At 41.6% G+C, this 18576-nt stretch overlaps 2 protein-coding genes across 5 annotated transcripts; both read left to right on the top strand.

The window, feature by feature from the left end:
* Positions 1-10: 10 nt before the first annotated feature.
* On the top strand, positions 11-5866 carry zgc:66448 (uncharacterized protein LOC327401 homolog). Of its 2 annotated transcripts, XM_046400535.1 has the most exons (3): positions 11-432; positions 712-3929; positions 4092-5866. In XM_046400535.1, the coding sequence occupies exons 1-3, from the start codon at positions 42-44 to the stop codon at positions 4290-4292; spliced, it is 3810 nt and encodes a 1269-aa protein (XP_046256491.1). In that variant the 5' UTR covers positions 11-41; the 3' UTR covers positions 4293-5866. The 2 variants fall into 2 exon arrangements, with proteins under 2 accessions (XP_046256491.1, XP_046256489.1); XM_046400533.1 differs by having other exon boundaries at positions 712-5866.
* Positions 5867-6361: 495 nt separating this feature from the next.
* si:ch211-261d7.6 (gastrula zinc finger protein xFG20-1) lies at positions 6362-18156 on the top strand. 3 transcript variants are annotated; one of them, XM_046400531.1, is made up of 3 exons: positions 6362-6770; positions 9760-11331; positions 16012-18156. In XM_046400531.1, the coding sequence occupies exons 1-3, from the start codon at positions 6656-6658 to the stop codon at positions 17352-17354; spliced, it is 3030 nt and encodes a 1009-aa protein (XP_046256487.1). In that variant the 5' UTR covers positions 6362-6655; the 3' UTR covers positions 17355-18156. The 3 variants fall into 3 exon arrangements, with proteins under 3 accessions (XP_046256487.1, XP_046256486.1, XP_046256488.1); XM_046400530.1 differs by lacking the exon at positions 16012-18156 and having other exon boundaries at positions 6363-6770; positions 9760-14760; XM_046400532.1 differs by lacking the exon at positions 9760-11331 and having other exon boundaries at positions 6365-6770; positions 16012-17802.
* The last annotated feature ends 420 nt before the right edge of the window (positions 18157-18576 follow it).

The following is an 18576-nucleotide window of genomic DNA, read 5'->3' as shown; positions in this document are numbered from 1 at the left end:
GATCCTTGTGTATTCTGGACAAGGGGGTGCATGGGGGAAACATGGCCGCCGTAGACCCATCGGAGTCTCCAAAACGACAGAAATCCCCTGCGGGGGAGGTGCAAACATCTGGGAAGAAGACCGAGGCGGTGCAGTCGGGATGCACCTCAAATCGGAAAGATGAAACAACACCTATTAAAACCACGGAGAGCCCCAATATTGAGCAGAGAGTCAATGTTGGCATCGACGGCGGTCGTATTGCCAGCCATTCCGAGGTTAGTGTCGAGTCCGGTGCTGGAACCGACAAAACGACATGCAATTTACCGGACGACCTAACATCGACTGAAAAAATGACCGAGGCTCCTGGCAGCGACCAGCGGGCTTACGACTGGTCCGAAACTGAAGACGACGAAGAAGAGCCGAAAACACTCAAGCAGGAAAATAACAAGCGTGGTATGCTAACGTTGTTAATGTATTTTACTGTTAGCTTTAGCCTCCGGGCTAGTCAGAACTATAGCCCTCACTACGTTACCGGTTCAGTACACAACTGTCAATTCCGCTAACGTTAATTACCATAACAAAATCTAGGTAGCATCCTGCGCTGTAGGGTTGTGGTCTGTACTGAGGAGGGATTGCAGCGTTAGTTGAGTGTAGTTTAGATGAAGAACAGACGGGTTGGTTGTTTGTTATTGTGTGTTTACATCTATTTGTTCTGATGTTTTTCTCTTCCAGACTACAATATTGTTACCGAGAGGGCTCAAGAGGAGCAGCGGGATGCGCGAGTTGGTGATAATGTTACAGCTGCTGCAGAGAAAAACTCACATTCTGAGGAGAAGATCCCAGTGAAGGAACTGGCAAAGGAGCTAGTTGGAGAAATTGATGGGATAGAGGATGTGATTGAAGACGATGAGGAGGCAGAGCGAGAGCAGGACGCTGACATGACAGCTAAGCCAAAAAAGTGCCGTTTGGTGTGCAAGGAGTGTGGGAAGATGTTCAACCGGCGTGAGACATTCAACCTTCACCGCCACTTTCACGCACACGAGGATGAACTCACGCCGCTAACCTGTAAAGAATGCGGCCTTACCTTTCAGCACCGCAGCAGCCTCATTAAACACAGAAATGAACATAAAGAGAAGGAGGAGCAGCTAGTTACTCCAAAGAAGGAGATGCAAACAGTGGAGGAGGGTAGTTTTCAGTGTGCAGAATGTGAGAGGATTTTCTCAACAGTGGATAAGCTGAGGGACCACAACTGCTGCAATATAGTAGAAAAGCCTTACCACTGCCCGCTGTGCCGCCAAGAGTTCCAGTTTAAGGTGTCTGTCACAAAGCACATGATGACCCACTCCCAGGAGAACATTTTTACATGCCAAGAGTGCAGTCAAACCTTCCCAAACAACATGGCCCTGCGCTACCACCAGCGATGTCACACCGCCCTAAAACCCTATAAATGCCCCGAGTGCGGTATGGTTTTCAAACACTACTCTGTCATGGAAGACCATCGTCGCAAGCACACAGACAGCACGCGCTCTCACCTGTGCAACATCTGCGGTAAGACTTTCAAGTATAGCAGCCTCCTCCATCAGCACCAGTATCTGCACACAGGCCAGAAGCCCTTCCGCTGCCCTGAATGTGGCAAAAAATTTGCTTTTGCTCAGAATATGAAGGCACACTGCCGCCAGCATAGACTGCGTGAAACCAACTCCTCCACTGAGCAGCCCAGCAAGCAGGCCGCCGTGTCTGCGCAGGAGACAGTCAAGGGGCCGGAGAAAGAGAACACACACCAGAGTGAGGAACCTAAACGCACCTTCAACTGCCCCCTTTGTCCCCAGACCTACTGGGCACCAGCAAACCTAAGAGCCCACATGCTTATCCATGAGGCAGAGTATGAGATGCTGGAAAGGACACCCAGACCTCCCACTGAGATTAACAAGTACTGGGATAAGGGACATACCTGTCCCCACTGCCCGTGTGTTTATCGTGATGAATCCAGTTTAAATTCACATCTGTTAAATTTCCACAAGTCTGTAGCACAGTATTTAGAAAAGGTGGCGGCACCACCTAAAAAACAATTTACTCCATTAAATAGTGACAATGTGCAGGGGAAATGGAGAAGTGATAGCATTAGCATTAAGTCCTACAAATGTTCTGAGTGTGGAAAAACCTTCCGCCATCGCTCAGTGTTGGAACTGCATATGCGCATACATTCCAAGGACAAGCCTTACCAGTGCAAAGTGTGTGGCAAGGGTTTTAGATTCAGTAGCTACCTACAGCAACATCTCATCATCCATACAGGCAAGAAGCCATACAAATGTCCCGACTGTGGGAAGGACTTTGCCTTCCTGCAGAATATGAGAACACATCAAAAGCTGCATCAGGAAAAACCGTTCCGCTGCACAAGCTGCCGCAAAGGCTACAGCGATGAGACCCAACTGCAGCACCATATGTTATCACACAATGGTGACAAACCTCATAAGTGTGACCTGTGTGACAAGAGCTTTGGATTAGCCTATCTGCTACGTGATCACATGAACACACATACAGGAGAGAGACCTCATCGCTGTGATGAGTGTCACAAAACCTTTTCCTGGTTTAGCAGCCTTCTAGTGCACCAGAAGATTCACGCTCGCAAGCGCCAGGGTTTCAACCAGTATAATTCTTTCCCGATGGGTGCTAGGATGAGAGGCAGGGGTAGCCGGGGGAGGAGAGGGGGGAGACTTGTGTGGGGCTTGTCTAGACCATTAGGAGGCTCAGGGATGGTTAACGCTCAGCCGTCTTCGTATCCAGTTTCTGTTCCGAGAGATGCTGACTTGCACAGAAGGGCCGTCCAGCCACAGTCTTCCATGCTCTCATCTCGCATGGATTTACAAGGCAGACAGCAAAAGGAGCCATGGCTGTCCGAACTACACCCTCAACCAGTGCAGTGGAAGGTGGACGGCGGAGAAGTAATGCCTGTCCCGTCATCACAGCAGCAACATGTAGGTCCTCAGCAGACACAGTTTGACAGCCCACCACAGCCAGGCCTACAGCAGCACCATCTGAGAAGTCCGAGCTGGGCGGATAACACTTTGATAGCTCAATCAGGCCCTGCATCTGCTCAGAATTCAGAGTCATTGCACATGAAAGAGAATGCAGCTTCTGTTGTCAGTTCCCTCCCGGCAGCTGTGCCAAAAAAATCCAGCCCTTCAGCAGCAAGTGAGATGGAGCAGCTCCGGCAACTCAAGCCTGTTTCTTGGAGTAGCACACCCACATCCACAGTGCTAGCTTCCACAAGTTCTTTGCAACATGATTTTACTGCTCCATCCTACGTAGATGGGGCAGCTCTGTGGAGTGTCAGACCTGCTCTACCAGCAAATTCACGGGGCTCTCCAAATAAACTTGGTCAAGAGCTTCAGCTCCCAAGATGGGCGGGTGCCTCAGTGTCAACAAAAAAAGAGCCTTCCACACCTCCTAAAAAAGAGGACACTAGAGTGTGGGACATGACTAATCCTCAAGTGATACCGTCGACTGTTAGCCAGCCAGAGAAGCCATGGAACGGCTGTGAGCTGCAAAAGCAGTGGGCTTCGGGCTTAGCGGGTGCATCCACCTCAGCTCAAATAGACCAAAGCAGTGCTATGCCAATTTCAACTCCTGTTTCTCATGGGGTCGGTAGCACCTTGTGGGACATACAAACACCACCGGGAATTCCAAAGACTATAAACTCTCCTGAGAAATTAGTAAATAATCAAGATTTTCAGCTGCAGCAAAAGCAGGTGTCATCTGGGTGGGCCAACGTACAGAGTCAGACAACAACTCAGAAGGTCCCCATCTCCATTCAATACGAGCCTCATCGTTTTGGTCAGGGGATGGGAACGCCAGTATGGGGCTTCCAAAGTAATCCCGTGGGTCCTCAAACACTGCTCACTGGACAACTCAAACCAGGGAATGGACAGGAGCTGCAGCAACAGCCAATGGTAACGGGCACTCAAATAATCATTAATCAGCCTTCTCCTTTTTTCTCACCTCCACTTGCTCCGCTCCCTCCTCTTGCTTTGCCAGGCCCTCACCCTCTTCACTCTGTCCCAGTTGGTGCACTCTCAAGACCTCCACACCCAAATATTTTTTTCACACCACAGGCAGTCATGAGTGAGAGGCCACATATGCCACAGACCATGCCCCTACCTCAGCTTGCCCCACGGACAGAACCTCACAAACTTGGACCCCGTTTGCCTTTTCCTCCAGAACGACTTCTCCAGTGCATGATATGTGGGTGCTCTCTTCCTCGGGAGCTGGATCTACAAATGCATTATTTGCAACATGCACAAGGAGAGATTTGACAATTCTACACTAGCAACAAGACTTAGTTATGTTTTGTTTTTTTTAATAATTTTTCTTTCACAGTGGAACCTCATTTATTTCACCCTGAGTTGTGCAGTTTGACCAGTTTAGTAGATGGGCATTAGACACAAAAAGATAAAAGTAGAACTTGATTTAGTCTGCACTTTTCATTTAAGTCTTCTGTCTCCACACGAGACTGCACAGAATGATGTTTGTAAAGTGTGTGTGTGTGTGTGTGTGTGTGTACATGTGCCATTAAAATACTTTCACTTTCTTTTTAACTTTACATAAGTTATCCAAATACTTAACTTGTCTAAACAACTTCCGAGGGGTGCAAATTAATGAGGTTCTATGGCCTACATTTCATTTATTGCCAATGACCTTTAGATTTAGATAATATTAGTACTTTTATAGTTCCGTTCACGTGTCCTGAACCATTTGAACTGTGTTTCTTCATGTACAGTATACTGTGTGCCTTTTATGAGTACAGTCTGCATGTCTGCTGTCTTGGTATTCTAGGCCTAGTTTGTGCTTGAGGTAGACTCAACAGTATGACCTCACTCCCAAAACACAGAGCAACTCTTCCTAAGAATCTGTAAAGAGATGTAAGTTTTTGCTTTTGTGGAAGTGAGGGATGGCTTGTTGGGCTCACAGATTACATGTGTCAGATCATACAATGGAAAGCTGACTACATACAGTATAACTCTGTTTGGAAGTATTTGTATTCACAGTGCCATGGGCTGGGTCCAGTTATGCTGATGTGGTTAAAGCAAAAGTATCGGTAAACAAAATGTGACCGTTACATTTTAAGGTCATCTCACAGCAAGAGTTTTCTGTAAATTTAACTCTTGAGTGATTATTGGGAACAGGGGGAAAGTAGTGTTATTACACAATTATTGATGACACTGTTGTCAAATAGTGACGTTTGTAATAAACTAAACTTGGATTTATATGATGTTTTGTCATTAATAGTTTATACAATGACAAGACAAATATGAAACAGATTAGATACAGTGGGTGTTTTGCTCCAATCAGTCCAATCAAATTCAGCATATTTTGACAAATCATCAAGACTGATAAACTTGATTATTAAATTTTAAACTGATTCTGGGCAGTGTGTAACCCCTACTGTAAACTAATGTGTATCTTGTACCAGAATGACTATTTCAGATTGGAATGTACCCATATTTATAAACTTATGTCCACTTTGAGTACAATTCAATGTATTTTTGTGAACACTGAATGATTTCATTCCAAAACAGCAGATTTAGCTAAGAACAGAGATCTGTCTCACTGTTATGACGACGGGCATTTGAGTAGCTTTGTTGGCCCCAGTGCTGTAAGTAACTGAAAATCTTCATTACTGCTGTATAAAAAAACACAAGATCCATCTGTTAAAACAAACAAACAAACAAACAAAAGAACAAAGTTCCTGTGCATCCTAACATTTAGTGTCTTAAGATTAAAAAACATGTGCCCTTCTACCTCTATCCACTGTTTTAGCATGGAAAGAAATAGAAAGTTCCCATGATGTCTACGTATTGGATTAAATAAAACTTGCCTTTGATTATAATGTGTTGCACTCTACTTGTTAGGTGAACCTAATTTAGGGTTTTGAGCTATGGAAACTATAGAAATGATGTATACATCAGGATTTAGAAAGGCTAATTGTGTTTAAAAATGGTGCATTTTATGAAATTCTACCTCCCTAGAAGAAGGACACAAGTGCTCTGCAAATTGTTACTTTGATTACAAAATTTGCTCATAAAAATTCCTTTGACAGCATTACTAAATAATGCTTAGAACGCACAATAATATACTAGAATCTAGTCACAATGTGAAAAATGTCATTTTAACAGTGTTGGTGTGGTCAGTGGAGACAAACAACTGACTTATAATGAAAAAAGAGTATATAAATAAATATATGGGGACAAATAAAACGCGTTAACTTTGCATGGAGTCCGATAGAAGCTGCTCGCCCTGTATAGCCATATGTGTAACATCCACTGAGAATTATACAAAAATCACATTCATTCTTTAGCGAACAACCTCCTTAACTGAAGGAAAAGACGAAGAAGAACCCACTTCCGCTATGAGATGCACTGCCGCGCACGCCGCACACATTGCAGGTGTGTGTGTGTGTGCGAGACGGCTAGCTGTGGCGTTAAGCATCACTCGCATTGCTAAATACAATACAAAATGCTGATTTGTTATGGGTTGAAAGACTAGAGTATCACATCCGGCTTTAAACTCTGTTTCACCCCGACTCTGCGCTGATCAACTTTCGCTTAGTGAAAACAACGGTGGCGCTGTTAAGCTAACGAGTGCTAGCTAGAGTAAGCTAACACCACCAAACGCCAAGATGGACGAAGCTGCTGCCGCGGAGATCAAAGAGGGGGGAGCTGAAAAGAGACCACACAATGGAAATAAAGCATCTGAAAACAACATTGGTTCATCGGTTGAGGACATCGCTGATGGTAAGTATCCAGTAGCCATCATTTAAAGCTTAATGTAAATTTCAATACACTGTCAATATGTTGAGGCGTAACGTGAGCGACCCCCTACCCCAACTTCAGTGCAGGGACGTGAAATAATCGTGGCAATGTCACAGCAATTTTGCGACAAATGAATAACGTTAGCACTGAGTATGAAGTAGCATTGACTTACACTGTTGTATATCCACGACAGGTCTTTTTGGTTGTTTCATGTTCATGGATGATCAGTGTTGTTTATTGAACAAACGCAGCAACAGTCCGAGACAAAGCTAACACTCGCATGTTTGCTCTTAAGAATGATGTAAGAAGGAGTATACTCAGTGTAGTGATGTGAAAAATGTTATGTCTTCAGTCTTGAACAGTATTTATTTATTAATTAATTGGTCGGGCCAGGCTGAGAAACTATAGAAATGAAAACCTTACCTGCAATCCACATTGTTTAGTGAGCCACAAAACATGTAGCAAAACGAATATTGTCCTCTTTCATTTGTAGGCACTTGCAATCTGATAAGTTCAAGCACAGTTATTGTGTAGTACTGAGCTAAATATAATGCACATTACACAGAAGCACTGCATTGTGGGGTTTTATTATATATTTAGTAACATTGGTACAGGATACAGCATAGAGCATATGCTTTGCATGTATGAAGCTGCAGATTTCAGAACACTGTAGACTTGAATTAATTGGTAGTTTAGCTTCATTGGCTACTGAGAATAACAGCATTCCTGATACAGACACCAGTTTGCAGAAGCAAACTCAAAGATTCTTGATAGTGTTAGCAATTTAACATGAGAATCCTACGCATTTTGAATGGCAGTGGATTGGATAGTCCAGTCACAGTGTCTGAGGTTTACAAGAATATGGTGAATAATTGGTAACTTAAGCATATTTTACTTATTTTTAAGGACTTGACAGGGTTATATAACTGCTAGCAGGACATTTCCTAAATATCCTCATGATGTTTTGGTGAGATGAATTAGGGGTACTAAAGAGTTTCAAATCCATTTTATTCAGGTGCAGTGTTGATACGGTGCCCTCAAATAGGGTTCCATTAACCTCAATTTTATAGATTCTGTGGGAAAAGTTTGCATGGACAACCCACCGATTATATACATATCAGATTTTAAAATTTCATAAATAAAATAATCTAATTACCAGTGATGAATCCAAGGGAGTGAGTTAGTTTGTTTTTCCTTGTCATAACAGTGCTAAAAAAGAAGCATCCACTGTTTTTGAAAAGAGAAGAGTGAGCTATGTGGTATCTATTTTTCTTTTTGTCAGCTGTCAGACAACAATGCTATCACTACTTTAACAGCTTACGCTCTCTAACTTTGTGTCTCAAAAACATGAGTGTCAGGTGCCACGTGAGGGCAGCATCAGAATACTTTGACTTCCTTTTGTACTTGCTGGTGTGATACCAGACTAAGACCCTCTTCATACCTGACTTTGACATGCTTGAGGGATCCAGTCACAAGTGGACAGCTCCAAATACAGGTGTGAATGCAACCAATTACTCAGACCATATTTGAAAGTGGTCTGTGATGCATATGGTCAGATTTTAAGATGGATGTTGTTTGGATTGTCATGCTCGTCAAGATGAAGACGAGGTGTTTGCGGATGCATTGTTTCAGCTGACAGTAGTTGAGTCAGGAGAGACTTATTAACTTCTTAAGCATTTGTGCCATCTTGTAAACTTGGCATTAAATACAATATCTTGAGTTGTTTCTCCTGTTGGCTATTGCATGTCTCAAGTGTGTCTTCCAATGAAGACTAGCTCCAAGGTGTTTGAGGAAAGCGCTTCAACTGATTTCATCGTTCACCGTAAATTTGTTAAAGACGACAACATTTTATTAACAGTAAACAGGTCAAATACAGTAAACACCAATCAGTGCAGGTTACTTTTTTGTCACACATGGAGAATGTCCACAGACTCCCCTAAAAAAATCCTCAGTTTTGGTGAGTTGTTAAGAGAGATTTTTATAAACTTTGTAAAATATTGTGTAAGACAAACTCTTAATTTTGGGGGGCTTCCCGTGTTAAACATTAGGTTATCTGTGAAAAAAAAAGTGTCAGTTTGGTTCAGCGTGTTGACTACTACTGTTGGTCTGCTGGTTAAAAATGGAAAGATGTCCATGTTTATTTGTTATAGAGTGGGGTGAGATCTGTTCACAAGTGCTCAGTCGAGACACGTCATAGTGCCAGGTATGAAATATTTATTCAGAGCTGTCCACTTGTGATCAGATCACCCAAGACTGTCTGCCCAAGATGTTAATGCCAGGTATGATAAGGGCCTGAATGTTCTGTCTTTCTAGATGTGCAAACCATCATCTGCCAATAATAACAGTTTTAATGGGCATACAGCTGTTTAAACCATGTGTTTTAACCTATCAAAAGTGTTTACCAGTCGACAATGACCAACAAAAGTTATTTATTTTTTTAAAAATAATTGAATGGTTTAATTTAAAGGGAGTCAGTTTGAACATAAATTAAAATTTATCGCTGTAAGAACATGGTTGTTAATTTTTTTATTTAATTCTGTATCCTGTTACATTAGGCATGGTGTCTGCCATTGGATTTGGTTGTGAAAGTAGCATCAGGCTCTGCAGGCAAGAAAATAAGTGTTTTTCTTTCACAACCCAATGGTGCAAATCTATGGGTACCATTTGCCTTTTAAATTGGAACATATTCTGCAGCAGTCCCATCAACTAAGCGTGTGGTTGAACTTCAGAGGTCGCTTGACTTAAACACTGTATTAGCCCTTCTGTAATCATATGACATGAATTTGTTTTTTACGGGCATTGTGGTATTTCCAGAACCAAATTTTTGTGATAATATTGTAAACTCTATTCACATCTAAAATAAAGACATGATTTGTACCTGTGTTTTTGTGGTTTGTGTTTATTTGTCTGTCTATCTTTCTCTGGAAACAGGAGTGGCTTTGACCTCCTATTTTCCCCTTTCTATTTTTAGGGGTTGGGGTTTTCTGCTGTCAGCATTGTGGAGAAGCCTTCAGAGATGAGGCAGCCTACTTGGACCATCGCCATCAGCACTTGCAAGAAGGCGTGTGTTTAGATGACCAGTTGGGTGGTTTAAATGATCCAAAAAAGGACAGTGAAACAGCCACTTTCTGTACTTTATGTTCACTGTCATTTGTTGAACCAAGTGAGTTCCACTCACACATGGAGAAGATACATGGTCCAACTTCCCCAAAGGAGACTGGTATTCAAATAAGACCTGGGATAACAAAGCAGCAAACCTATGAATGTCCAGACTGTGGGAAATGTTACGGTGTGGTCGGACACTTTCTTAACCATCAGCGCTCACACAGACAGGCATCAAAATCTGTTTTTCACGACCTTGAACATTTGAAAAAGAAGTCATTTCAGTGTGAGTCTTGTGGGCGGAATTATTCTCGGGCTTCAGCCCTTGATGCACATCGTCGTTGTCATGAGGAAAAATTGGTAAAGTCGCGAAACAGGGGTTCAGGAGATGCGTGTCACATGGAGGAGTCGCCTGCTGAAGCCAAGCCCAGTGAGAACCAGACACATGTAACTCCTGAAAAACTTTTCAAGTGTTCATGTGGTAAAGCTTTTACTGCTCTATTGCGCCTTAAAACACATCAACGTTTTAGCCGCAACAGACAATGCTCTCCAGAAGAAATGAAAGAAAAACCAAAGAAAAGCTGCAATGAGTTTTATTGTAGTGAGTGCAAAAAGGCTTTCAGTGGCCACATTGCCCTCTTCAACCATCAGCGCTGGCATGCAAATCACTCAGATGATTCAGCAAAAAGGTTCCTATGTGAGGAATGTGGAAAGGTATTTATGACTCTAACATTCTACTACAGACATCAACGCATGGTTCACAGTGATGAGACCCCAGCAAAGTCATTTCTTCATCAAGTGTGTCAATTACAGAAGAAGGCATTTGAATGTAAAGATTGTGGGCTCAAGTTTTCCAGGGCCTCAGCACTCCACTCCCATCAGCTCCATCATACAGATGTTTTCAGAGAAACGGAGAAGGAAGCCCAGACACGGACTTCTCTGCTACCTCAACAGAAAACCTTTGAAAGTGAAACAAAAGAGACTGAGCAGGAACAGGTGGAATCTGAGGATCTGCTTCCGACCAGTATCACTGAAGAAGACTCGCATGTAAATGAGAATGATGAAGATGTGGAGAGTTATGAACCTGGGGACTTTAATGTGCAGGTGATCAGTGCAAGTGAATCTGAGGACGAGCCCATCCAAGACCTGAATCCTGATCTTGAGCTGCTGTGTGAGTCCGATCAGGAAACAAGAGATGAAGATGACACCATAGTTTCCCCCAGTACTAATGTTTCAAAGCCACAGATGGATTTGAAAATTGTACAGATTGACTTTGAGCTAGCTGATGTGCATTGTGCACCGATAGTGAGGGAAACCGAGACTAAAACGACTGAGGGAAGATTTGATTGCCCAGAATGTTACCGTTGGTTTTCTAGTGCTTCATCACTACGTGTTCACAGAATGTGGCATGGCATTCATAAGAGAAGACAACAGACTGAAGGTCAGTCAGTCGCAGTTTACACATGCGACACATGTGGCCATGAAGCCAGTAGCTATACAGAACACTTCAAGCACATACAACAACACAAGAATGAAACCACGAGCAATGATGTTTTGTACCAGGCGGAGGAATTTGAGAAGAAAGATTTCACATGCAGTGAGTGTGGTAAATGCTTCCCGTGTTTGTCTGCTTTAGTCTCTCATCAACTGCATCATCCCAAAAGAAAACTGTTCCAATGCCCAGATTGCATGATGTCCTTTTGGAACACAACTACCTTATTTAACCATACGAAAAACTGCTCCACACAAAAGAACGAGAATATTTCAGTCACAAAGAGAGAGTACAATCCAAAGAAAACCCTTCTAGGTCCAAAGATTTATCATTGTGAACAGTGTGGGAAGGGATTTTGGTCTCTAGGAGCTTACTCTCACCACAAGCAAAGTCAGACTCAGTGTGCAGATTTGAGATTAAGAAAAGGTCTTGCAGGTTCTTTGCACTCTGTTAATGGACGCCCACGCTCCACTGTCAGGGTTGCATGTCCAGTGTGTGGTAGAAAGTTCCGACACAGGGGCATTATGGCGTTGCACATGCGAAAACATGAAAACGGAAATCATAAATGTGAAATCTGCAACAGGTCATTCCGTCTTTTTTCCAGCCTTCTCAGACACCAGGTAGTGCACAATGACCAGTTACTCCCGCCGCCTATTAAGTCTTTTCAGCATCAGGTTGAGCAGTTAAAAAAGAACACTTACAGCTGCCCTGACTGCGGAAAACTGTTTTCACGAGCCAAGGCACTTCAGTTTCACATGAAAAGCCATGGGTACGAGACTGGGTACTCGCCATCAACACCAAGATCTGCTGTCACGCTGGAGGATCTCCAGTGCGCAACATGCCTTGCACACTTCAACAGCAAGGTCTCTTTGAAGGCTCATCAAAAGCTTTGCGTTAAGAGAGATCATCAAGCAGCTGATTGTAAATCAAAAACCTCAAAAAATGATGATTCTCTAAAATTGCACAAGAATTGTAAGGATGTCACCACACTGGAAAAGCAAGCAACAGTTAATGCTGAAGTAAATGAAATGGACAGTGAGAAGCTACAGGTGGAAAACCTAAGTACAACTAATTTGAAATACCAATGCAAAAAGTGTGACAGAAGCTTTTCAGTGGTTGGAGCTTTGAATTTTCATAAAAGAATTCACACTGAGGGATACAAATCTGTAGCAAATGCAAAATTATCCATGTCTGTAATGCTTAAGAAACCTAAACAGGAAGAGTCGAGTAAAGGACCGTTTAACTGCTCAGACTGTGGGAGGCGATTCATGTCCAACTCAGCCCTGGGCTCCCACAAAAGATGGCACAAAGAAAAAAAATTCTCACGATCCTTGCTAAAAGATGATGATTTGAAATCTGTTAGCCAGAAGACAGAGGGTGGACCTTTTCAGTGCCACAAATGTGGCAAACAGTTTTTTAACCTTTGTGTTTTTCAGCGCCACCAAATGTTTAATCCTCAGTGTCAAAGCAAATCTGAGCCAGAGCCCGTTGCGAGCAGTAACACACACAGTTCATCAGAGTTTTCACAACAAGAATGTACCAAAACTTTTGTGCAAGGTTCCCATCTATCTGCCCACTGTAAAAATGAACACAGTAACACTTTGGAAGCTGCAGATGATCAACGAGACACAGTCATGTTGGTTGACCAGGTCCCAGAACAGGCTGATGTTAACTTCAACAGGAGTGAGTCCATATCAACGACACTGAAGCCCAAAGCTTACCATTGTCCCCTCTGCTCTATGACCTTTGCCAAAGCAAGAGGTCTGCGTGCCCACAAATGGCAGGCCCACTCAAACAGGACAAAAGGCAAAAATAAGATTTCTGTGTGCTCTAAAAATGAGTCCATTCCCTCAAGCAATGAAATACAACAAACAGAAGACTCACAATCTGTGAATAATTCTATAGTAACAGTGAAAAATATGCCTTTTGGCAGAGGAAGGAAGAAAATCAGATCAGACCCCCCGCCTGTGAAATCTGTCCCATGTCTTGACTGTGTGGAGCAGTGCAGTTCTGCAGACCATAAGAAAGTATTACTGGAGGTAAAGCATGAGTCCAAACAGGAAAGTCAGACTCCTGAAACTACTGCTGAGGTTTGCCCGCCTCTTAGCTGTCTGCCCGAGCATGCAGCTAAATGCCTCTTCAAGTGTGACAAGTGTGGGAAAGCTTTCCAAACAGAGGACCAATTAGGGGCCCACAAGGTCAAAGCAAGGACCCGGCCTTATTGTTGCGCCCTGTGCTGCCAGGGCTTTTGGACTGAGAATCAACTGCAGCAGCACCTCGCCTGGCATGATGAAGTTCGCTGTCGTCTCCCAAATGAGGTTCGCTACAGGCTCAGCACTGCTATGACCTCAAAGCCTCTAAAACCCAACATGCCCTCTGGCGACAGCAGAGGGAATTCCTTTCCATCCTCTTCACTGAATCATCCTGCACTTAATGCAGACAGCCAGTCACAGAGTAGTCATAAGTGCCAACACTGTGGCAAAGCCTTCCTTTCACCAACTGCGTTACAAAAACATGAAACTCTGCACTGTAACAGTGACTCGTATCATTGCTCCATTTGCCCTCGGACCTTCAGTGAAATACAGGACCTAATCGCTCATCACCAGGACTGTATCAGTGATTTCAAGAATACAGAGTGATGCCCCTGCTGCTGTCTCATCAGGAGATACTAATAGCCTTACTTGTCTTGAATGTGGAACTACTTTTTGTTAAGAAACTGATTTGCACCAGCATTATATTGAACATGCCCAAGGAGTGTATCCGACCTAAAAAGGACTAACATGAAGACACTGTAGATTGTAGATTTTTGATTTTTGTTTTGGAGGTTGCCAAACTACTTAAATGTGTTAATCTATACAATTCCTTGTTAGACCTTTTATTTAGAGTAGAAACATGCTTTCCCTGTTTGTCTCTACATTATTTGGGATCTTTTATGTTAAAAAAAAAAAAAGAACGAAAGAAAAAAAAAAGCACCTCTGGTTATATTCCTATTCTCAGGCTTTCCTTTACACTGGATTAAAATATGTACAAATGTTAAAGAATAACCCCTTTAGATGTCACGAATGTGTAGTTTTGAGCCGCCATACGATTTGTCCTTCTTTTGAAAAAGAAAAAAGATTCAGAAACAGTTATGCATGTGTATGTTTGTCCTTGTACATTTCAAAATTCCCTGAAAAAAAAACCCCAAAACATGCTGCTGACACACTATTGCAAAGTTTAAGAGGACATTGAAATAATTCTGCACAATAATTCACTAGTGTTGTTTTAAGTACCCGACGTTTGACTGAACAAAATCCACCTGGCAAATAAGTTATGATATATGAAATTAATTAATGTGCACTGTTGATGTAAAAAAAAAAAAAAGTCCCAATGTTCAACTTAAGAAGTTAACAGTTACCATAATAAGACAAATTTTACAATCAAGTAAGTGTATGTTGGATACAGTACATTTCGCATTAATTAATGTATAAGAGCCCATGTTCTTTTCCTTGTCAGTGTTATTTTTTTATGTTATGGGAACATTATTCACTACTAAAGCTAAAATAGTGTTTATGTTTATGTAAGATGGTTGTTAGTTTACTACTTTTTGTTCCCTCTTTAGATGACCAATATAAATAAATTGATCAACTTTTGTGTGAATTATTGGGTTGTGTGGTCAATTCAGCCTCAGTTTAATCTGTGTATGTTTTTTCTGTTTCCTGATTGGGGCACATCTTCTGTCTAAGTAGCCCTGACTGTGTAATTAGTTATTATGAGGGCATGTTAAATACTGCAGCATTACATTTAAAAATTAAGTTAAATTAATTAAAGCGTTAGGAAACCAACAGTAGGGCACATATCATTTTTTAAACCAAATAATGTCTGTCACTACAGAACATCAGTCACATTGAGATGATTTGCTCTGCTTCATACACAGCACACAGTTGATCTAAAACCTGGTCTGTGTCACCAGGACAATTAGAGAGTGTTTATAGTGAAGTTAACTAATGCATTAATTAATCATTTAATTTACAGTAATAATTCTGTTTACTTTTTCTGTCTTTGAATGATTAATTTAAAAACTGAATTCCACAATTGATGGTTAAAAGACTAGTATTCCATTCACCAATGTGCTTTCTGCTAAGAAATCTCACAATTTGCTTTAATATTTAAAATTGTCTTTTTATGATTGCTTTAAATGAAAGATAGTTTTTCCTTATTTAGAAATGTGTAAGAAATATGCCATCTATCAAAAAGTCCAACCCACAGAGAAGTTGCACTTCAGACGCCACAGATGATGATGATCAGCTTGATCAGCGAGGCTAAAAGTAAATATTTTGTGCAGTTTTCTAAGATTGAAGTAATTTTATGAAGAGTTGCAAGGCTCTACGCTTGTAATTACCCCCCATCTGTGAATGAGGAGAAGAGCCACAACTCATTCTTGTAAGTTTTACCTGCTACAATGAAACGTTGGTGTCATTACCTGTAATGAGCGGAAGGCTTTTTCTGCCCCTTACCAAACTCATTAGTAAGATGTACTCTAGTTTACTTTTTATACTCATAACAACTAGGTTAAGAAAATATTTCACATGAACTGACATTATTATTTCTTATGAATTGTCTAAGTTGGTCCTTTTTCTTCTTTTCTAGTCAAGCAGTTCAGCCTTGAATGTAAGGATTGTGGACTGAAGTTTACACACCAGGAAGTCTTCGAGACTCACCTGCACCAGCATGCCATGGAAGAGGAGGAGGAGGAGGAGGAAGAAGATGCAGCTCAGACTGGAGACAACAGAAATCCTTCAGAACGGGACCCTGAGGGAGGAAATGATAGGGAAAATGGAAATGTAGGCACTGGTGATGGTGCAGATGGATGTGACGTGGGCAATTCATCACAAACAAAACCCTCTGTCTCAGTACAAGGTGTTGGAGTTGCCTCAGGAAATAAATTTAGGAAGGTTTATACTTGCTTGGACTGTGGGAAAGTTTATTTCTACCTGGTCTCATTCAGAAAACACCAGCAGCTGCATGAAAACCAGCTATCTACAACAAAAAGTGAGGCAAAAAGTCAGAGTGTGGAAAATTTACATAAATATCAGTGTCCGGAGTGTGGGATGTCTTTTATCAGGCGGGTACGGCTCCTTGGTCATCTGAGAGTTCACAGGCCACGAACACCTCCCAGATGTGATCAGTGTGACAAAGACTTCACTTCAGAAAAGTCTTTGATGGCTCACGCTGACCTCCATCAACAGCGACCGTTTTGGTGTTTAAGTTGTGCCAAAGGCTTTATAGATGAAAGGACACTAGACAAACACCTGCAGGGTCACAGTCAGAGGCAACACAAGTGCAATATTTGCCACAAGAGCTTCTACTTGCCTTCACATCTTAAGATTCACTACAACAGCCACACTGGAGCAAAACCTTACCAATGCACTTTATGTGGAAAGAGCTTTGCTTTTCCTAGAAATCTAGTTTCACACAGAAAAAAGCATCTCAGAGTTCATGTTTTGTCCAGTGGAATTTCTCTGGGGATGAAAAATTCTGCAATTATTGCAAAGAATCGAGTTTTTAAAAAGAAGAAACTCCGTCTCCCTGATGTCAAAGAGGAGCCAGAAATGGATACAAACATGGAGGAGCTGCCAGGAAAGGAAGAATGTGTGCAGAAAAGTGAACTTCAAAAGTCATGTGAGGATGCTGAGTTTGAAGATCACGCAGACTCTGATGAGTCGGATTGTGGGGAGCCTGTGCATTACTTCAGGCCTTCAAAACCATCTGGTTCGGCTGGATCGAAATTGGGAACTGTAGAGCCACAAGCAGGACAGGAGCTGGACAAGAGTGAGTCACAGGAAACACACATGCACAGACAGCATAAGTACTGGGAATGGGAGTGTTGTGACTGTGATATGGGATTCGATGAAGTGGCGGAGCTGCATTTGCATTATATCAAACATGCTACTGGGGAGCTGCCCATACCACAGGATGACAATGACGATTGAAGACTCAGATGTATTTTCTTATGTTCGTGCCTTTCGTGACCTCTTTGACTCTGTATGCAGATGATACGAATTGGCACAGTCCTTTTATTTTTACAGTTTTACTGTTAAAGATGAAATGTCACTGATAAGAAACAAGAGGTTTACAGTGATGACTTTGTATCTGGTTTGCTTAGAAAATACACTCAGTGCGTTATGCTACAGTAAGTACAAATATTTCTGTGGAGGTAATATAGAAGTTTCTGCCACAGAAGCCTCAACAGCTCATACCAGAAGCTGTCAGATCGCACTACAACTTTTGTAATATGTATGTTTGATTTATATAAACTGAGAAGAAAACTGGGTGTTGCAAAATGCTGTTAACAAAAAGGGAAAAATTGAAAAAATTTGAAATTGAGGGGATCTTCCTACCTCTGCTTGTGAAACCAAATAAAGTTAAATGCATTCAGAATGTTTGTGTTTGTCTTAATGTGCAGGGGTAGGAGAAAGTACTGTATGTCAGACTGTTGTACAGAATGCAGTGTACAGAGATGATACTCATCGGTAAAGTGTGGAAACATTTGGAAGACATCTGAGTTTTGATTTGAATAATTTTGAGCTAGTAATCTTAAGACTGCTCTCAGGCTTATTAATTATCCTGATGGCTTACTGAAAACTACTTTGTATAAGAGGCATGTTTTTTAAATAAATTGTGAATTTGTTTGATTATTTGGAAAGCAGTGTAGAAACAAAGTTTGTGAAGATATACCTTTAAAACTACCACCTGTGTTGACACTAAAATAAAAAGCTGAAATCCTTTATTACATATAAATCTTTTTTCTGTGTGATTTTTGCGCTGTTGTTTAAAAAGGGTTATTTTCCTGACTTGCATGCCATGAGGGGTTTTACTAGGAGTTGATGCATGTTTAAGTTATGATAAAATAGATAGAAATTTTAAAGTTCTTATTTATTCATGAATGACATCAACAGGGAGAGGGCAGGATTTCCATGTATTTTATAGCCCGTATGAAAATAATTACTATGAGCTTATATGTGATTCATTAATCCACCACAGAAACTTGAATGACATTTGTACTGTAGGTAATGGACAAGATATTACTAGAGACCTCAGTGCAATGTCATAAATTATAAATTCTATCATTATGAGATTACACAGTTTGCCACACTGAACTGTTTCTTATATAATTCTAATGCAGTTTCACAGTGGTGACTGAGACATAAATAC

Source organism: Scatophagus argus, chromosome 9, assembly GCF_020382885.2.
Source record: "Scatophagus argus isolate fScaArg1 chromosome 9, fScaArg1.pri, whole genome shotgun sequence".
Classification (NCBI taxonomy): Eukaryota; Metazoa; Chordata; class Actinopteri; family Scatophagidae; genus Scatophagus; species Scatophagus argus.
This window is presented reverse-complemented; position numbering and strand designations above follow the sequence as displayed.

Bases quoted from the DNA above. Each gene is read 5' to 3' on its own strand.
- zgc:66448 (XM_046400533.1), top strand. From the start codon at position 42: ATGGCCGCCGTAGACCCATCGGAGTCTCCAAAACGACAGAAATCCCCT. The intron at 433-711 runs GTATGCTAACGT...TTTCTCTTCCAG, and splicing joins GCAGGAAAATAACAAGCGTG to ACTACAATATTGTTACCGAG.
- si:ch211-261d7.6 (XM_046400530.1), top strand. From the start codon at position 6,656: ATGGACGAAGCTGCTGCCGCGGAGATCAAAGAGGGGGGAGCTGAAAAG. The intron at 6,771-9,759 runs GTAAGTATCCAG...TTCTATTTTTAG, and splicing joins GGTTGAGGACATCGCTGATG to GGGTTGGGGTTTTCTGCTGT.